At 38.6% G+C, this 18,297-nt stretch overlaps 3 protein-coding genes across 3 annotated transcripts; 2 read left to right on the plus strand and 1 right to left on the minus strand.

Annotated features, from left to right (window-relative positions):
• The first annotated feature begins 180 nt into the window (after positions 1-180).
• Positions 181-4,352, plus strand: LOC140799192 (dihydrolipoyl dehydrogenase, mitochondrial). Its single transcript, XM_073153372.1, has 2 exons — positions 181-778; positions 2,830-4,352. Exons 1-2 carry the CDS (start codon positions 515-517, stop codon positions 4,078-4,080), a joined length of 1,515 nt encoding a protein of 504 aa, XP_073009473.1. The 5' UTR covers positions 181-514; the 3' UTR covers positions 4,081-4,352.
• Positions 4,353-10,761: 6,409 nt separating this feature from the next.
• On the minus strand, positions 10,762-15,106 carry LOC140798758 (uncharacterized). Its single transcript, XM_073152787.1, has 7 exons — positions 14,545-15,106; positions 13,455-13,554; positions 12,728-12,823; positions 12,597-12,649; positions 11,467-11,515; positions 11,278-11,325; positions 10,762-11,203 (listed from the first exon to the last, which is right to left on the minus strand). Exons 1-7 carry the CDS (start codon positions 14,772-14,774, stop codon positions 11,108-11,110), a joined length of 672 nt encoding a protein of 223 aa, XP_073008888.1. The 5' UTR covers positions 14,775-15,106; the 3' UTR covers positions 10,762-11,107.
• A 240-nt stretch (positions 15,107-15,346) lies between these two features.
• LOC140799153 (FACT complex subunit SPT16-like) lies at positions 15,347-17,760 on the plus strand. Its single transcript, XM_073153312.1, has 2 exons — positions 15,347-15,636; positions 16,198-17,760. The coding sequence occupies exon 2, from the start codon at positions 16,203-16,205 to the stop codon at positions 17,616-17,618; it is 1,416 nt and encodes a 471-aa protein (XP_073009413.1). The 5' UTR covers positions 15,347-15,636; positions 16,198-16,202; the 3' UTR covers positions 17,619-17,760.
• The last annotated feature ends 537 nt before the right edge of the window (positions 17,761-18,297 follow it).

The raw sequence follows: 18,297 nt of genomic DNA on the forward strand, positions 1-18,297 counted from the left end.
TAGCAAAAGAACAATATAACTAGTAATCGTGTTCATGAATTTATGATGTTGTAGTCTCTTCCTCGAACAAAATGGGATGAAGGTGGCCTTTTTGAGGACACCATTTCCTTTGGATTCAATGGTCCATAACTCCTACAAGGATAGAGTATTTATAAATGCACACCTTTTCTTTTAATTAGCACAGCACATCCCTCTCCTCTCTTCTCCCTCCGCCAAGAAGATAAACAGACGTAGATCCGAGCAATAACCAAGGTGGCTCTATCATATCCATCAGACGGTCAGGATCACGTGAAATCGAACGGTCCGATTTGTCCTCTGCGAGGCATCCGAACCATTTGACGGTTGAGCCGCCATTAGTGGCGTTCTCGAAAATTTCTCCTACATTCGTCGTCTCCACCTTTCGCTATATTTACTGGTCTGCCATTTTCCTCGTCTCTCGATCTCTCTCTATATATCGCGTAAAGGGAGAAGAGAACGAGAAGAAGAGAAGGAGAAGAGAAAGAAAGCGAAACCGATGGCGATGGCTAGTTTCGCGAGGCGGCGCGCAGGAGAACTGATTCGGCCGACGGCGGCGGTGGCCGCTGCGGCTAGGAGCGCCGGCCTCTGCCGGGGATTCGCGGCTGCGGCGGAGGAGAACGACGTGGTGGTCATCGGCGGAGGGCCCGGGGGATACGTGGCGGCGATAAAGGCGGCGCAGTTGGGGTTGAAGACGACGTGCATCGAGAAGCGCGGTACCCTCGGCGGCACCTGCCTTAACGTCGGATGCATCCCTTCCAAGGTAATAACCACCCTAATTTGATATCTAAATGCTTGATTTCAGTTGGGCTATGTGGATTTTGATGTATCGGTTTGTTTGTTTGATATCAGTTTGTTTTTTAGTTGAATGCTGTAGACGCGAGGGAAATTTTGTGATTAGGTTAAGTAAATGAGGCGCGGGATTGGGATTTTGGCAGTTGGTTTTGATTTGGTTCTATTTTTTCTCTTGGAGTTTGGATCTGGTTGAGTTAATTTGGCACTAATGCATTTAGCTTCTTGCTTAGATGCTTAAAAGAGGCTCATTTGTTAGTTTTTAGACTTAAATGAATTGTACTCTAGGTAAGACCCCTCCACTACTAATTCGTTAACTCGTGGCTAGATATGGTTGATGGCTTTGTGAAAACATGTTTTTGATTGTTTATTTAATTAAAATTATTCCAATCAGATGGGCAGGAGGTAAATAGGAATTTTGGAGCTAGTTTCTATTACTTCTTTTTTATGGTACTTATGAGTTCAGAAATTTTGCTGCTAGATTTTTTTTTTTTAGAAAGAAAGCCCTAAGGCTCTGTTTCATTACGAAAATCAAACATTTTTCCAGTATAGGAGACTACCATCACTTAGTAGCAGATTCATGACAGCCACAAGACTAACTGAAAACCAAAAATAAAAAATAAAAATATACTAAAACCAACACCACAAAAGTGTACCAGAAGAATTAACATCCGTGCCTACACAGACCAGTAAGTTTAACCACCATTGTCACGACCATTTAAGTTCAAGTAATTCCCAGCTAATAAATGAAACAAAACTTATATTATCTAGTCCAAAAACATCACCCTTAATTGCTTGTCCTCCTCCAGCAGCAGCGTAGCCTTCTTCTGTGCTTCCACTCCCTGTACGCCAGCTGCTCAGAATATGAATAGAACTTTAATATCGCAGAGTATTTCCTCCCACAAAATCCCCTTCTTCAGACAGAACATAATATGCTGCTAGTATTTACTAGGAAGTGCCCAATTCACTCCTTGCTGATCCTGTTAGCTTCAAATGAGTTTGAAGAAACTTGAGACCTTAGGATTAGGTGACAGAACAATACCTGATGATAGCATAATACTGTGACCAAATTTTCATTTGTAAACAGAGGTATGTGGTTTACGTAGGAAAAGTACAGATGCTAATAATCAATTAAATGATTACTTGATTACTTATGGATAGCTAGATCAGTTTATACTTTTCTTATCATGTTGAAAGATTGGAAATGCACAGAATTAGGGTAAGATGGATTTACTGGATACCCTTATGAATCGTTCTGTTCTCTCATGTCACATAAGCTCTTTTAATCAAGTCAAAAAGTGATTCCAGCAATTTGATAATATCAAAGTCCAAGAAACTGAAGAAGTCAGATACAATTAGCTGCTTTATGGATTATTAGCTCTTTGGTGGAAAGGATAAACCATTTTGTCTAACAAAAGTTCATGTTATATTTGGAAATCAGGTTTAGAGTGATGATGTCAAATGAAATATACCCAACTTAAGGAGATGTAAAGATTTGAAAATTGCGGGACGGAAGTTGTTTGTTAAAGAACATCGACAAACTTTACTGGCTTGCATCTTTTTTCTAGATAGGAATAAGAAAGATGCAAATTATGCCTTGAATAAAAGACAATTCTAAGCAACCTGCCCGCTAAGCCGGAATGCCTACTAGTGAAAAATAACAGCTCATCCATCTCTTGAGCTGAAATATAGTGCAATTCTTTTGTGCCTAGTATCTAGTCTCAGAGAGTTAAATCACATTAAGCTAAATCAATTGTATGAAGGTGGGTGTCATGTTATATTTTCACTTGAAGTTTCTCATCAGGTATCAGCTATTGTCTCATACACCTGTTTTTTTGGTTATTTGTAGTATTTTGGTTGAACTGCATGAGTTACACAGATGCCTTATCTTTTGGATCTTATTGTTCTTTCTCTCAAGTGTTCATGTATTGATGATTGCTTTTTATTGAATTTTCAATTGTTTCCTTGAGACTCTAGCATTTATTCACGACTGTGGCGTCTTGTCCTTTTTAATGATTTTAGGCTCTCCTTCACTCCTCACATATGTACCATGAAGCCAAGCATGCTTTCCCAAGCCATGGTGTAAAATTTTCTCAGCTTGAAATAGATCTGCCTGCTATGATGGCGCAGAAAGATAAAGCAGTCTCTGGTCTCACTCGAGGAATTGAAGGTCTTTTAAAGAAAAACAAAGTCACCTATGTCAAAGGCTTTGGGAAACTCATTTCCCCCTCAGAAGTATCTGTAGACACACTTGAAGGGAGCAACACTGTTGTTAAAGGGAAAAATATTATTATTGCCACTGGTTCTGATGTCAAAGCACTTCCTGGAATTACCATTGATGAGAAGAAGATTGTTTCATCCACTGGTGCTCTGGCTTTATCAGAGATTCCAAATAAGCTAGTGGTGATTGGCGCAGGATACATTGGTTTGGAAATGGGTTCAGTGTGGGGACGACTTGGTTCAGAGGTGACTGTCGTTGAGTTTGCCCCAGACATTGTCCCAACAATGGATGGCGAAGTTCGGAAGCAATTCCAGCGCATGCTCGAGAAACAGAAAATGAAGTTCATGCTCAAGACCAAGGTAGTTGGTGTTGACACATCTGGAGATGGGGTGAAATTGATAGTTGAACCGGCAGCTGGTGGTGAGCAGAGCACACTTGAAGCTGATGTGGTTCTTGTTTCAGCCGGTAGGACTCCATACACAGCTGGTCTTGGGCTGGAAGCCATTGGTGTCCAAACTGACAAGGTTGGGAGGATCACAGTCGACAACCGTTTTATGACGAGTGTGCCTGGAGTATATGCTATCGGGGATGTAATTCCAGGACCTATGCTTGCTCACAAGGCGGAAGAGGATGGGGTTACATGTGTGGAGTTCATTGCAGGCAAGGAAGGCCATGTTGACTATGATATGGTTCCCGGGGTGGTCTACACACATCCGGAGGTGGCATCGGTTGGCAAGACAGAGGAGCAGGTGAAGGCTTTGGGTGTGAGTTACCGGGTCGGTAAGTTCCCTTTCATGGCAAACAGCCGGGCAAAGGCTATTGATGATGCCGATGGGTTGGTTAAGATACTAGCTGAGAAAGAGACTGACAAGATATTGGGAGTCCACATAATGTCACCGAATGCTGGCGAACTTATCCATGAGGCTGTGCTAGCGCTGCAATATGGAGCATCAAGTGAAGACATTGCTCGCACATGCCACGCACACCCAACCATGAGTGAGGCCGTGAAAGAGGCTGCTATGGCGACCTATGACAAACCCATCCACATATAAAGGGATACTATAGCTCGGTCTCATTTTCAAATTGTGAAATAATTTTGAATATGTTCACAGTAAACCGCTTTGATTTCTCACCTTCTTTCTCTGTTGTTGTTGAAGGTACTTGTGCATTGGCAATTTGCCACATGTTTATCACTAAGTTATTTGCTCGGTTTCTTCATTTTCTTGTCTTTGATAAAGAATGAAGCAATAGAGTGAGATCACTGCTGCGGGAGTGTGTTCTGTGTGCACAATAAATGGAACCAGGCATCCACTTTTCTGGATTATGCTCCATAGCAGGAATTATGATTTTGTTGTTTAATAGCGCCTTCTCTTATTGTATCTTTTCCATTCATTTTGCAGCATATTTTTCTTATAATAGTGCCTCTCCCATCTGCACCTTCAGGATTTTGAATGAAAAGTGAACTATTTTATGAGGGCGATTCAATGTGTTTCATATTGACTATTTATGAAGCCTATTCCGTAATGCATGGCAAACTTCTCAACAGCATCTTGGAAGAACAATTTTAGTTGGTTTTTTCCTTCTTTCTTTTGACCTTTTTTTCTAACAGGTTTCGCACGCTATCATCTATGTTCGTGCCTGATCTGGATTCCGTCTATCTAGAGTCGTATTTTCATCAAATGCAGAAATGAAGTTGAATAGCAGGTTCAATACACGTTGTTGACCATAGGTTTTAGATGTTCTTTTTCTGGCAAGGGCCACTTAATAAGTTTAGTCAATAACTTTAATCAATATTCCTCTTGAAGTGCCTAACTTCCAGTTGACCTTCAGTAGCTTCCCCTTAGATTAATTCTTTACTAGAGGTGATGAACAAGCTTTTGTAGTTACTGATCTTTGACCCATAGATTACGGAGAAACAATTTGGATAGATCTCTTGAGAGACTTCCAAGTTCTAATAGGATTAGCCTCCCAGTTTGGTGTATCTTTGAATGGTGAAGATCATATCCTTGCAAGTAAATGATCGACTTTTAGTTCATGAGATTCACCAGTAAGTGCTTTAAAACATGGAAGCTCTTCTACGCAATCAAATTAGTTGTATTTAATCTCAACCAGACATGCCTACCTCATTATTTCAAACTATTTGGCAGTTTGAAATATGAGTAGCTGTACAAATGATTCACATCTAGATGCCCAGGACCATTAGAGTAATTTTAACAGTGCTGAAGCAACTGAACAACTTCATCTTTTGCCACCAATTGAGCCTTTAAGAATCAATACTATCTCATGTTGCTTTTGCTAGAATTCATTTTTCTCTTGTAATAGAGTTTTGTGAAGATATTAAAATTCAAATGAAGAGTATCTTGTGTCAATGCTAGGGGATCTTTCTTTGATAATCTCTTGCAGCAGTTGCAAAACGTTCCAAGCCATTTGCGAGCAATCCTTCGAGGAAAGGTTTCAGTGCCTGAACACATACAGATGATTCACACAGAAATCATACTTTATAAAGTTAGATTGCTATATTATATGTGTACCTACCAATGCAACTGGAGAGAAAATTTCAGGAACTTCATATGAAATGGTCAACTGCATTGCAGGAAAAAAAGAAGGAAAAATTGATATTGCAAAGGAATAGATACTGAATCAGCTCAACAAATGATCAGTGAGATGATTATCAGAATGAAGAACTTGAAATATAATAAGCAAGAATCTCAATTAACTCACTTGGGACGCTACATGCGGATGAGCCTTTGGGAAAAAAATCGAACAGCACCCCTGCAAGGATAAGAAATTAGTTTTCTTAACTGCAACTGATTCAAAAAAATGATATGACAATGAACCATGAAATTCCGGAAGTCACCATGCATGGTTAGCTTCAGTGTACTGAAAGTTTATGATAACAAGGAGTCGTAGATTCATGACGTTATCCAGAATATCGGAATGTCTAGCACCAAAATCCTCACTCCATTTCCAAAAGTTCCATCCAAGTTCCTGTGCTTTCTTATCCTTCTTGAAAGGAAGACAGGGCACACAGAAATCCTTGTCTACATTTTCAAATGGCTCAAGCAGTTTGTCTATTGTAATGCACTAAAGCTTAACTTAATATACCAGACAATCTCAAAACTCCAAAAGTTTTGAAAGATATTGGTCACAAGTTAGGCTAACGCCTAAAAGCACAAGTGCCTTTACAGTGAAGATCTTCTTCTGGCCAGCAACCCTTAACAGTATTCATACCAGAGATTTTCTAGTCCATAACGGCTACTTGGATACCACCATCTGGCCCATATCAGATGAGGCCTTGGAATCTACTGATCACCTTCTGCTGCTGTGTGAGTTCAGAAAGCCTTTATGGGACTTGCTGCTGCCAATGTTGGTGCATCAGACCGCCACAACACCGTCTCAGATTATTGGTTGGCTTGGAGAAGGATGAGAATCCCTGTCCACCTCCGCAGGGCCTGTGACCACCTCTTCAGAGTCTTCTGATGGCTACTCTAGAGGGAAAGAAATAAGATGATCTTCTCGAAGAAAGCCAAAACCTCGTCAGGTTTCAAATTGCTCTTATATTTTGATGCTCTGGAGAAATTCTTCCCCCTTCCTCCAAGATCTCCTTTGAACTGTTCTCATCCTTCATTTCCATGTAAATCTTTCTCATTTTTATTTTAGTAATAATATATAACGGAGTGTTTCCCGCTTCTCTGAAGAAAAGAAAAGAAAAGCCTAATATAGAAATTAAAAAAAGTCCAACATAAATGGGAACAATAATAACTCCTACAGGAGGAGTTATCAGTGTCTTAGGACGGCACAAACAAACAGAAACAATTAAGTTCAACAGAGTTGACAAGAAGGAGAAGGAAACATATAGATTGAAATGCAACAGAAGCAGATCTAGCAAGAATTTGAATGCTCTAAGTAGTAAGTACCATAAATGCAAATGAAAACTCATGATGAAAGTATGTCTTGGAATTTGACCCATTGGGAAGACCTTCTAGAGATCGCCAGTGGATCTTCTGATTTGGGATTGGCAGTTATACATCAAATAACTGAATTTACTTCTGACGAAAAACCAGTATCTCGCAGGTTAACCTTCTTGATATCTAACCTGCATGATTCGGGAGAGCCAAGAGAATTCAACAGCACAGCCAAACGCCTCATACTTCAGCTAAAAGCATGACAGGTTGTTGCAGTGAAGCTTTTATGTATGACTTCAATAGAAACTTCATTTTCAGGTGTCTTCCTTTTATTTCCTGAAGAAAGTTATTTGTATAAGTAAATAGTCTGCTAGTCATTTTCTGAGATAGTGGACTACTGCACTCACTTATTTAGTAGTATGCTTATTTAATTAAAACAGTCTGGTCTATACCTAGTAACATTTCACCAACAGAAGAAAGAAACTTATGTGTGAAATCATCAAAAGCTTCATGGATATCAATACATCATGCACTTGAAAATTGTTATGGGCTCACATAGGCAGAACCTCATGAAATGGGGTTGAATTACTGAGTACAACTCCTCGGCGGAAAGGCAATTCAGAAATATCTGGTGGGAAAAAGTGAAAAATAAAGGGACTGTGATGCAATTTTTTTTTCGTACAGTTTTTCAGATATAATTTTAGAGACTTATATAATTTGATACAGCACATGATCTGCCTATTCTTCAATTCAGACAACACATAATCAGCTTACAAAAGTTAAGGCATGTGATACAGACAAATCAGACAAATAGAAGAAATGGACTCAAAAATGATAGAAAGCACCTTAACAGACGAGATAAATGGCATCCATTCAGGAATGGCCTCACGATCTGAATAACATTGATAGGCTACTGAACATGGAACATCAACCTCAATCTCAGAGCTGCACTCAAATAAACATTCAGTTCTCATATGGTTTAGTATCATTATATTCAATCTCAATCTTGTCAATACAGTTCGTCTTTGATTAGAGGCTCAAGTTAATATGATCAACACAGGCCTAGAAAGTATTGAGTTAAAGAACAGATATTTTTATGTATAGAACATACGAGTTGATGCTATATCTCCATTGCGATCAAGGTCTTGCAGGAAGAAGCACGATGCAGCAAATCAAATGCAGACATAGATGAACACTACCTAGCTTTGAACAATCTTATCTTTTATCCCACTTCCACTTTGAAAAACCAATCTGTTGGAAAACTTCATCAGGTGTTCTTACTCAATAATAGAACTAAACTTACAAGATTCCGTGTTCTAAATGTTCAGTTTCTCGTATGTTGCCAAGACATTATATAGTTCCAGTTCATGTCTACTTCAAATAATAATTGAAATCTCTGAAAAAAACAGCTACAAAGGGGACATGGAAGGTGGGAGCTGTGGACATGCAACCCAGTAGGAGAAGTCGAGAAGCATACCGTTCTTTGGCAATGGCTCACGAGTTCAATTTAGAGTATGGGAAGGCTTGCACCTATTTGCATATACCGTTGGATGAAAATGAAAAAAGAAAAAGAAAATAATAGCAAGATGATTATACAACAGCAATCATCTGGTCAACATTCAAGACAAACTTGGTAATTCCCAAACCTAACATAGACAAGCTTGTATACAGCTATATTTTGTAGTTGAATAACAGCGCATAACTGACAATTTTTTCGTATAAAATCTGTGGTAATACGCAGGATTCAGGAAAATCCACAATAATCGGACAGAAAATTCTGTTAGCAAACAGAACAAGCAAATGTAAATCACCTACATCGTAGTTAACTAGTTATACTATCTATATCAACCCAATCCAGACCAATAGCCTTGTACCATCAAACACACTAACAAGAAGAGCAACAAGCTAATCCAAGAGGAGTGAACTAGACAAAGAATAATCGCAATTAAATAAATCCCTGGAGTATGATCAAATGGGTACGTGGGCATTTCCATCATACCTGCACTCCTCCCACTCCATAACTGGGGAGAAGCGCCTGATGGATTTGGAGGTGGATTTCCTCCTCCACCCCATACGAGGAGTTTCTCAAGAACAACTCGATTAGGAATTGCATCATCCCTCCCTTAAAAGAGAAACGTGTCTTTTGGGGTCGAAAGGCGGCTCCTTTCTCTAACTTTCTCGGGTGGACCAGTTGGCTTGGCCCTGAGATATAGGCAGCTACAGACATCTCTCTCTCTCTCTCTCTCTCTCTCTCTCTCTCTCTCTCTCTCTCTCTCTCTCTCGTTTATATGGAGGAATCTTCTCTCCTCCATGAATGAGAATGGAACCAATCCGATCACCACTGTGAGCTTACCTTGATTGCTGACAAAGTGAGTTCTAACCACAAGTCGGTATTGTGGATGAGAGATTGCGGTTTCTGACATATAATATCAGACTGGAACTCCCAAAGTTGTGGATATGAATGTAAGATAGTATAATTTTGCTCTAATATTTTCTGTTTAGATTTTCAAGGTATCATAATTACTGCTGCATTCTTTAAGATACTATAATTTTCTACCAAAATTATTATGTTTTCTTCTCAAAACTAATATTTTGTTAATTAAATATAATTAATTATGATTAAAATTAAACTTCTATTCAAAAAGATTATTTTGTTTTGTCGTAAATTGTTTAAAATAGTTTAAAAGCTATCCAATAATTTATCTTGATAACTTCGTGAGAGACAAAAATTGTTTTCATCATCTTAAGAATAATATTTTAGTTATTTATATATATTTATTAGCTTTAAAAATATTTTAATAAAGATTAACCATCATAGTAATCCTGAAATACTCCACAAATTTTAGGAGCACTTATGACGTTTAATATATAACGGGCAATTATGATATTTTGAAAGCTTCTAAATTCTAATAGCAATAATGTAAAAAAAAATATTATTTATTCGTGGCTTGAAGAGGAGAATAGAGGGAGGATAGCCACGACTTTTGATGCATTCTTCTTCATTCGGATAGTATCTAACGGGTCCTTTCGGATCTACCATGATCCGACCCGTTTATGTTTTCTGAACTGCGCCGCAGGTGTACGTTACACCCCCACACCTCCCCCCCCATCTCTCTCTCTCTCTCTCTCACTTTGCCTTCTTTGAGTTTTAAACCGAACTAAACTTTATACTTTAAATTAAGTGTGTTTAAAAATCACCGTCTAAAAAATATATTCTACAAAAATTCTCTCTAAAATTTAGCAAATTTTTTAAAATATATTATAATTTAAAATAAATTAGAAGTGCTGACTTGAGATCTTATTTGCTTTGAGTTCAGTGACTCCTAATTTAATTCAGTAACTAAATATTATTTTATTTTATTTATATTTAATCAAGTTCAATCTTTAAAAAATTAAAAATAAAAAATAAAAGCAACCAATTAAATTCGGAGCTTAATCTCAAACCAAAAAACCCTAAAATATTCAAAAACTCTCAATTCTCCCTCCTATTCTTTTTTTTTTTTTTTTTTTTTTTTGTCTCTGTAGATTTTTTTTTCTCTTATTTGGTAGTTTGGTACCTTTCTCCTATGGTTTCTACGGGCTTCTCTTTGGCCATCTAAACTCTGACATGATTCAATTGAAAATTTTTACATAATTCGGTGCATGCACTATTACGCTCTTTTTTGTCAATTGAAATGCATAATATAATTCAGTGCGATTCTAATTCTTTTGTTGACATTATCATTTCAGCTTGAGTTCTGAAGTGTTTAGATGAGAACTTGCTGAATGGAATCATTACTCTTTGCTTCTTGATTAAGTACTGTGAGACGTTCTAAGGAGATCAGGGCAAGAAAAAATATAGCTGAACTCCTTTCAGAGTTTGCTGCTAATTGTTTGTTAGAAGAAAGAGATACTCTCTGCCTCCTTTTCTGTTTGTTGGCATACCTTACAGTTTGAGATCCTTGTACAGTCCCTTTTCTCCTTTTTTTTTGGCATTCAATTTTATTAAATCTTTCAAGAAAACAGAACAGAGAAAGCTTATTTAGCTAATCAGTATTCGAGCAGCAGCTACCTTTGTTGCTGGCGCTGTTTAGCGAAAATGGTTGATTTGATCAATCGTCTGAAGGACTTTTCAGATCATTGGAACGAGCATAAATCTGATCTTTTGTGGATATTAAAGTTCAAATGAAGAGTATCAATGCTGGGGGATCTTTTTTTGATAATCTCTCGCGACGGTGGCAAAACGTTCCAAGCCATTCGCAAGCAATCCTTCGAGGAAGGGTTTCAGTGCCTGAACACATACAGATGATTCACACAGAAATCATGCTTTGTAAAATTAGATTGCTATACTATATGTGTACTCACCGATGCAACTGGAGCTAAAATTTCAGGAACTTCATATGAGACGGTCAACTGTATTGCAGGGAAAGAAAATGAGGAAAAATTCATATTGAGAGGAATAGATGCTGAATCATCTCAACAAATGATCGATGAGATGATATCAGGAAGAAGAAATTGAAATAAAATAAAAAACTAGAATTCATTTGAACTCACTTGGACTCTACACGCAGATGGACCTATAGGAAAAAATCGAACAGCACCCCTGCAAGGACAAGAATTTTTTTTTGACAGCAATTGATTTAAAAAAACATAATATGAAGTGAATTATAAAATTTCAAATTCCCCGTGCAAGACTGGTTTCATCATACTGAAAGTTTTGGATAACAAGGAGTTGTAAAATTCCAAAACTTCCATCCAAGTTCATGTGCTTTCTTATCATTCTTAATAGGAAGATAGGGCATGTGGAAATTTTTGTCTACTTCATTTTCAAATGGCTGCAGAAATTTGTCTATTGTAAAGCTTGACTGAATATACCAGACATTCTCAAAACGCAAATGGTTTTGAAAGGTAGTGGTCACAATTTAGTCTAATGCCTAAATACTATATTCATACCAGAGAATTTCTAGTCCGTAAGGGCTACTACGGCACCACCGCCTGACCCCTATGGTACGAGATCGCAGAATCTACTGGTCACCTTCCGCTAGGTGTGAGTTCAAAAAGCCTTAAGGGACTCTCTGCTTCCAGTCCTTGGAGCATCATCCATCTCAGATTATTGGTTCTGCTTGGAGAAGGAAGAGAATCCCCATCCACCTCCGTGGAGCCTGTGACCACCTCTTCAAAGTATTATGGTGTCTACTCTAGAGGGAAAGGAATAGGAGGATCTTCTCGAAGAAAGCCAAAACCCCTTCAGGTTTCAAATCCCTCTTTGATTTGGAGACGTCGGACTTCTTTTCCCCTTCCTCCAAGATCTCCTCTGAACTGTTCTCATACTTCATTTCCCCGTAACCCTTTCTCTATAACTTTTTATTTTATTAATAATATATAACCGGCGCTGCCCACTTCTCTCAGAAAAAGGAAGGATAATAACTCCTCTATAACTCCTTAGCCTTAAACAATAACTTCTATATGAGGAGTTATCCTTGTCTTAGAAAGGCACACACACCAAAAAGCAAGATAAAAGCAATTAATTTCAACAGAGTTGACAAGAAGAAGGGAAACATGGAGAAAATGGCTATATTGAAATGCAACAGAAGTACAAAGAACTTGAATGATCTAGTTTCTAAATTCTAAGTACCATAAATGCAAATGAAAACTCATGCTTAAAGTATTTCTTGGCATTTTACCTATTGGGAAGACCTTCTAGAGATCGCCAGTGGATCTTCTGATTTGGGATTGGCTGTTATACATCAAATAAACAGAATTTACTTCTAAGGGAAAAATAGTATCTCGCAGGTTAATCTTATTGAATTCTCACCTGCATATTTCGGGCAAGCCAAGAGAATTCAACATCACGACCAAACACCTCATACTTTAGCGACCAGCGTGACAAGTCAGGTTTATCTTGTAAAATCTGTCAGTATCATCCAATAGAGCAGTATCAATTAAGATTGTTTCAGTGGAGCTTTTATGCATGACTTCAATAGAAACTTCAATTTTCTGGTATCTTCCTGTTATTTCCTGAAGAAAGTTCTCTGTAAAAGTATATCAAGTCATCTATGAGTCCTAAATAGTCTGCTTTTTTTCTTCTTTATGAAATAGTGGGCTACTGCATTTATTTAGTAGTCCAGTTATTTAATTAAAACAGCCTGGTCTAAACCAGTAACATTTCACCAATAGAAGAAAGAACACTTATATATGAAGTCATCAAAGCTTCACGGCTATCATGCACTTGAAAAATTGTCGTGGGCTCACATAGGCAGCACCTCGTGAAATGGGGTAAGTACAACTCCCTGGCAGAAAGGAAATTCGAAAATATCTAGTGGGAAGAGCTGGCAATTAAGAAAATAAACCATGATACAAAAGTTCTTTTCTTTTTTGTTTGGTAGAAAAGTTTTTCAGATATAATTTGATATGTAGTTCCTTTTCTGCCTGTTCTTCTATTCATACAGCACGTAATCTGCTTACAAAAGTTAAGGCATGTGATATAGAAAAGTTTCAAATCAGAAAATAGAAGAAATGGACTCAAAAATGATAGAAAGCACCTTAACAGACGAGATAAATGGCATCCATTGAGGAATGGTCTCACGATCTGAATAACATTGATAGGCTACTGAACAAGGAACAGCAACCTCAATCTCAGAGCTGCATGCAAGTAAACATTCAGTTTTCATATGGTTTACTATGATTATAGTCAATCTCAATCTTGTCAATGCAGTATGTCTTTAATTAGAGGCTCAGGTTAATATGAACAACATGGATCTAGAAAGTATTGATTTAAACAGCAGATAGCTCTATCTATAAAGCATACGAGTTGATGCATACAAGATTCTGTCTTCTAAATATTCAGTTTCTCGTATATAATTCTAATTCATTTCTACTGCAAATAATAATTCAAATCTCTGAAAAAAAAACAGAGGGGACATGATGAATTCCTGTGTAGTCTAACATGGAGGGTTGTAGCTGGGGACATGCACATCCCAGTAGGAGAAGTTGAGAAGCTTACCGTTCTTTGGCAATGGCTCACGGATTTATTTTAGAGTATGGGAAGGCTTGCAGCCATTTTGCAAAAACCGTTGGATGAAAATGAAAAGAAAGGAGAGGAAAAGAAAAATAATAGTAAGATGGTTTTGCAACAGCAATCATCTAGTCAACATTAAAGACAAACCTGATAATTCCCAAACCTAACAAAGACAATACTGTATACAGTTATGTTTTGTAATTGGTTAACATTAATCACAGTGCATAACTGACATTTTTATCAGATTATGTGTAAAATCTGAAGGATTCAGGAAAATCCATAATAATCCGACAGAAAATTCTGTTATTAAAAAAAGCAAACTAAAGTAAATCAACTAGTGAATTACATCACAGTTATAATATCTATATCAACCCAATATTATAAAGACAAAATTGATGCCTAAAATATGTAAGAAATCAGTATCTTCAACTAAACATATATAACATCTGGATCAACCCAATTGGACCAATAGCCTTGTGGCATCAAAACAAGAACAGCAATATGACAAGAACAACTAATCCAACAAGAGGAGTAAATTCGACACATGAATGATGCCAATTAATCAAATCGACGAAATATGACAGAATGGGCATATGAGCATTGAGGGGTTATACCTGCACTCTTGCCACTCCATGACTGGGGAGAACTGCCTGATGGATTTGGAGGTCGATGGCCCCCTCCTCCTCCCATACGAGGAGCTTCTCAAGAACAACTCGATTGGGAATTGCCTCAGGCCCCCCCTAAAAGAGAAAAGTGCCTTTTGGGGATGAAAGGCGGCTCCTTTCTCTAACTTTCTCAAGTGGGTCAGTTGGCTTGGCCCTGAGATATAGGTAGCTGCAGACATCTCTCTCTCTCTCTCTCTCTCTCTCTCTCTCTCTCTCTCTCTCTCTCTCTCTCTCTCTGTCTCCGGGAACAGTGGTGGTTGTTACAGGAGACACCTAAATCGGTAAATCCTATATGGAGGAATCTCCTCTCCACCATGAATGAGAAAGGATCCGATCACCACCTGTGAGCTTACCTGCCTCCCTATTCCTTGCCATCTTGATCCAACTAATCCATATCAGGGGATTTATTCCGAAATAAGTTTTATCACAGGGATTGGATGAGAGAAAGTGACGAATCCTATCAGACTGTATCCAATCGCCAAGGTTGTGGATGTGATTGGTTAGTAAGCTAAAGCTGAAGTACAATGTTGGTCTGATATTTTCTATTTATTCGGATTAAAAATAAAAAATGGGCTGAAGAGGAGAATAGACTATAGAGGGCACTTCTTCGTTCGGGTGATACCTAACGGGTCCTATTAGTAGCAACCGTGATCCGACCCGTTTATCTTTCCTAAAACTGCGCCGCGGGTATAAATTACAGCTTCCGCCATTCTCCATCTCCACCCTTTTTAAACCCCCGGTTCTTCGTTTCTCCTCTCTCGTTCTCGTTTCTTTTCTTTCTTCGCACATTTCTACAACCCTCAACCCCTCATCGTCTACGTCTCTCTCTCTCTCTCTCTCTCTCTCTCTCTCTCTCTCTCTCTCACACACACACACACACACACACACACACACACACACGCACGCACACTTCGTGTCCTTCCTCCTCTTCTCCGCCGGCTTCGGGTAGAGCAAGGGCTCGTCTCCGGAAGCTGCGGAATTGGGTGCAAGAGACGATTCTAAGATTTTTTACGCAGTCTTCTTGCGACTCGGAATCGCGAGGTAATCCCTTTCTTGAGACCTCGTCTCTTTTGCCGATCATGTTCTATTTTCTTCGATTCTTTCTCTAATTTGGTCGGATGATCCCTTGCTCCCGTGGTTTCCAGGTTTTCTCTTTGTCTGTCTAAACTCTGACATGCTTCGATTGAATTTGTAATATAATTCAGTGCGATTCTAATCCTTTTTTTTTTTTTTTTTGACATGATCATTTCATCTTGAGTTTTGAAATGTCAGATGAAAACTTGTTGAGATCAAGTAGAAACATTACTATTTTCTTCGTGACTATGTACTGTGAGATGTTCTAAGGAGATTAGGGGACGAAAAATTATAGCTAATTTCCTTTCAGAATGTTGTTAATTAGAAGTGTACCTCCTGCTTCCTTTTATGTTTGTTGACATACATTTTTTTTCTTCGTTTTGTTGCTTTTATTGATTGAGATCCTTATACAATCCTATTTCCCGTTTTCATTTTTATTAAACCTTTCAAGAAAACAGAACAGAGAAAGCTTATTTAGCTAATCAGCTTTTGAGCAGTAGCTATTTGTTGTTTGTGTGTGCTGTTTAGTGAAAATGGCTGATAGGCTGAATGTTGACGCAAAACCGGTCCCTGGAGGTGAATCTAGTGGTTATACGATTGATCTCGAGAACCTCAGCAAGCGCCTGAAGGAGTTTTACAATCATTGGAGCAAGCATAAATCTGATCTATGGGGTTTGTCTGATGCTATTGCAATTGCTAACCCACCTACTTCTGAACATTTTCAGTATCGAAAATCCTCAGCTTTCAACTTCTGGTTGCTTGGCTATGAGTTCTCAGAAACCATAATGGTTTTCATGGACAAGCAGATCCACTTTTTATGTAGCCAGAAGAAGGCCAACCTGCTTGAAACCCTCAAAGGATCTGCTAAGGAGGCTGTTGGGACCGATCTTGTGATACATGTTATGGCTAAGAGCGATGATGGTTCCGCCTTGATGGAGGAGATAATACACCTAGTTCATGCTCAGACTGAATCAGATAGTCCAGTCGTTGGTTACATTGCGAAGGAGGTGCCTGAAGGGAAACTTCTTGAAACCTGGTTCGAGAAGCTAGCTGAGTCGGCATTGGAGATTGGCGATGTAACAAATGGCTTATCTGATTTGTTTGCTGTCAAAGATGCCACTGAGCTCATTTGTGTGAAAAAGGCTGCGTTTCTATCATCATGTGTGATGAAAAATTTTGTTGTTCCTAAGCTAGAGAAGATCATTGATGAGGAAAAGAGGATCTCTCATTCTGAGTTGATGGACGACGCAGAGAAGGCTATACTTGTTCCAACTAAGGTCAAGGTCAAGCTTAAGGCAGAAGATGTTGGTATATGCTATCCTCCTATCTTGCAGAGTGGAGGTAAGTTCGATCTCCAGCCATGTGCTTTGAGCAATGACGATGATCTGTACTATGGCCCAACAAGTGTTATCATTTGTGCAATTGCCTCAAGGTACAAGAGCTATTGCTCAAATATTGCCAGAACTTTTCTGATTGATGCTACTCCGGCTCAGATTAAGGCATATGATGTTCTCCTAAAGGCTCATGATTCTGCAATAGCTGCCCTGAAGCCAGGCAGGAATGTCAGTGAAGCTTATCAGGCTGCAGTTGCAGTGGTTGAGAATGAAAGTCCAGAGCTTCTCCCTAATCTGACGACATCGGCTGGAGCTGGCATTGGCCTTGAGTTCTGTGAATCTTGGTTGGCCTTGAATGCGAACAATGATCGTACAATCAAGACAGGGATGGTCTTTAATGTTTCACTTGGTTTTCAGAATCTGCGAGCTGAGACGAACAATGAGAAAACAGAGAAGTTCTCTTTGTTACTGGCTGATACAGTTATTGTTACTGAAGAACTTCCAGAAGTCTCAACTGCCATTTGCTCCAAGGCAATTAAAGTTGTTGCTTTCTCATCTGATAAAAAGGAGGAAGAAAAGCACCCCAGGCCCAGATCTGAAGCAAATAGAACCTAGGCATTTACATCTGATGCAACTCTTAAGTCAGATGAACTACGAAGGCTGCAGCAGGCCGATCTTGCTTTGAATTGGTGCATGAGAGTAATACACACTAGTGTATAAAGAGTATCACAAAAGTACCATAACGATTCTTTGGCAAAATTTGTAGAACATTTTCTTTTATCCAAGTTGATACTTGCAATTCTGAAATGTACTTCTAGTTTCACGCATAGAAACGTTTGAAGAATCGAAATATAGATTGTTACTAAAGAAATATAGTGAACTTGCTTAAATGCGGGTTTTCTTTTGCATGCCTGCCTCTTTAAAATCTTTTATTTTACCCATAAATCTCTTGATATTTGCATATATGCCTAATCTATAGTTCTTTGTTTCTTTCTAACTAAAAGACACGAGTCCCTTCCTCTTCCACATACACTCAACGCATTCTACTCTTAGAGCGGTATATACACGTAAACAAAAGTAAGTGAATTTTAATCAATGACTAAAGCATAAGGTAAGGAGCAGACACAATTTGAAATAAAATTAGATGATTACACATACAAATACCTACTGAAGTACCCTTGTCTTCCCTCACCTAACTCCTGTCAGTCGAGTGGTCTCGAAGCCTATGGGTCGGTATAAACCACGCCAGCTCAACTTGTACTTAAAAAACGAGCCAAGCTTGATCAAGGCTCAA

The sequence above is a fragment of the Typha latifolia genome, chromosome 12 (assembly GCF_019914945.1).
Source record: "Typha latifolia isolate L0001 chromosome 12, TyphaL0001v2, whole genome shotgun sequence".
NCBI lineage: Eukaryota > Viridiplantae > Streptophyta > Magnoliopsida > Poales > Typhaceae > Typha > Typha latifolia.

Excerpts from the sequence above, each read along its gene's own strand:
- LOC140799153 (XM_073153312.1), top strand. The coding sequence starts at position 16,203 with ATGGCTGATAGGCTGAATGTTGACGCAAAACCGGTCCCTGGAGGTGAA.
- LOC140799192 (XM_073153372.1), top strand. The coding sequence starts at position 515 with ATGGCGATGGCTAGTTTCGCGAGGCGGCGCGCAGGAGAACTGATTCGG. Across the intron at positions 779-2,829 it reads TCGGATGCATCCCTTCCAAG|GCTCTCCTTCACTCCTCACA; the intron begins GTAATAACCACC and ends TAATGATTTTAG.
- LOC140798758 (XM_073152787.1), bottom strand. The coding sequence starts at position 14,774 with ATGTCTGCAGCTACCTATATCTCAGGGCCAAGCCAACTGACCCACTTG. Across the intron at positions 13,555-14,544 it reads ATGGAGTGGCAAGAGTGCAG|CTCTGAGATTGAGGTTGCTG; the intron begins GTATAACCCCTC and ends ACTTGCATGCAG. Across the intron at positions 11,326-11,466 it reads CATCTGCGTGTAGAGTCCAA|TTGACCGTCTCATATGAAGT; the intron begins GTGAGTTCAAAT and ends CCTGCAATACAG.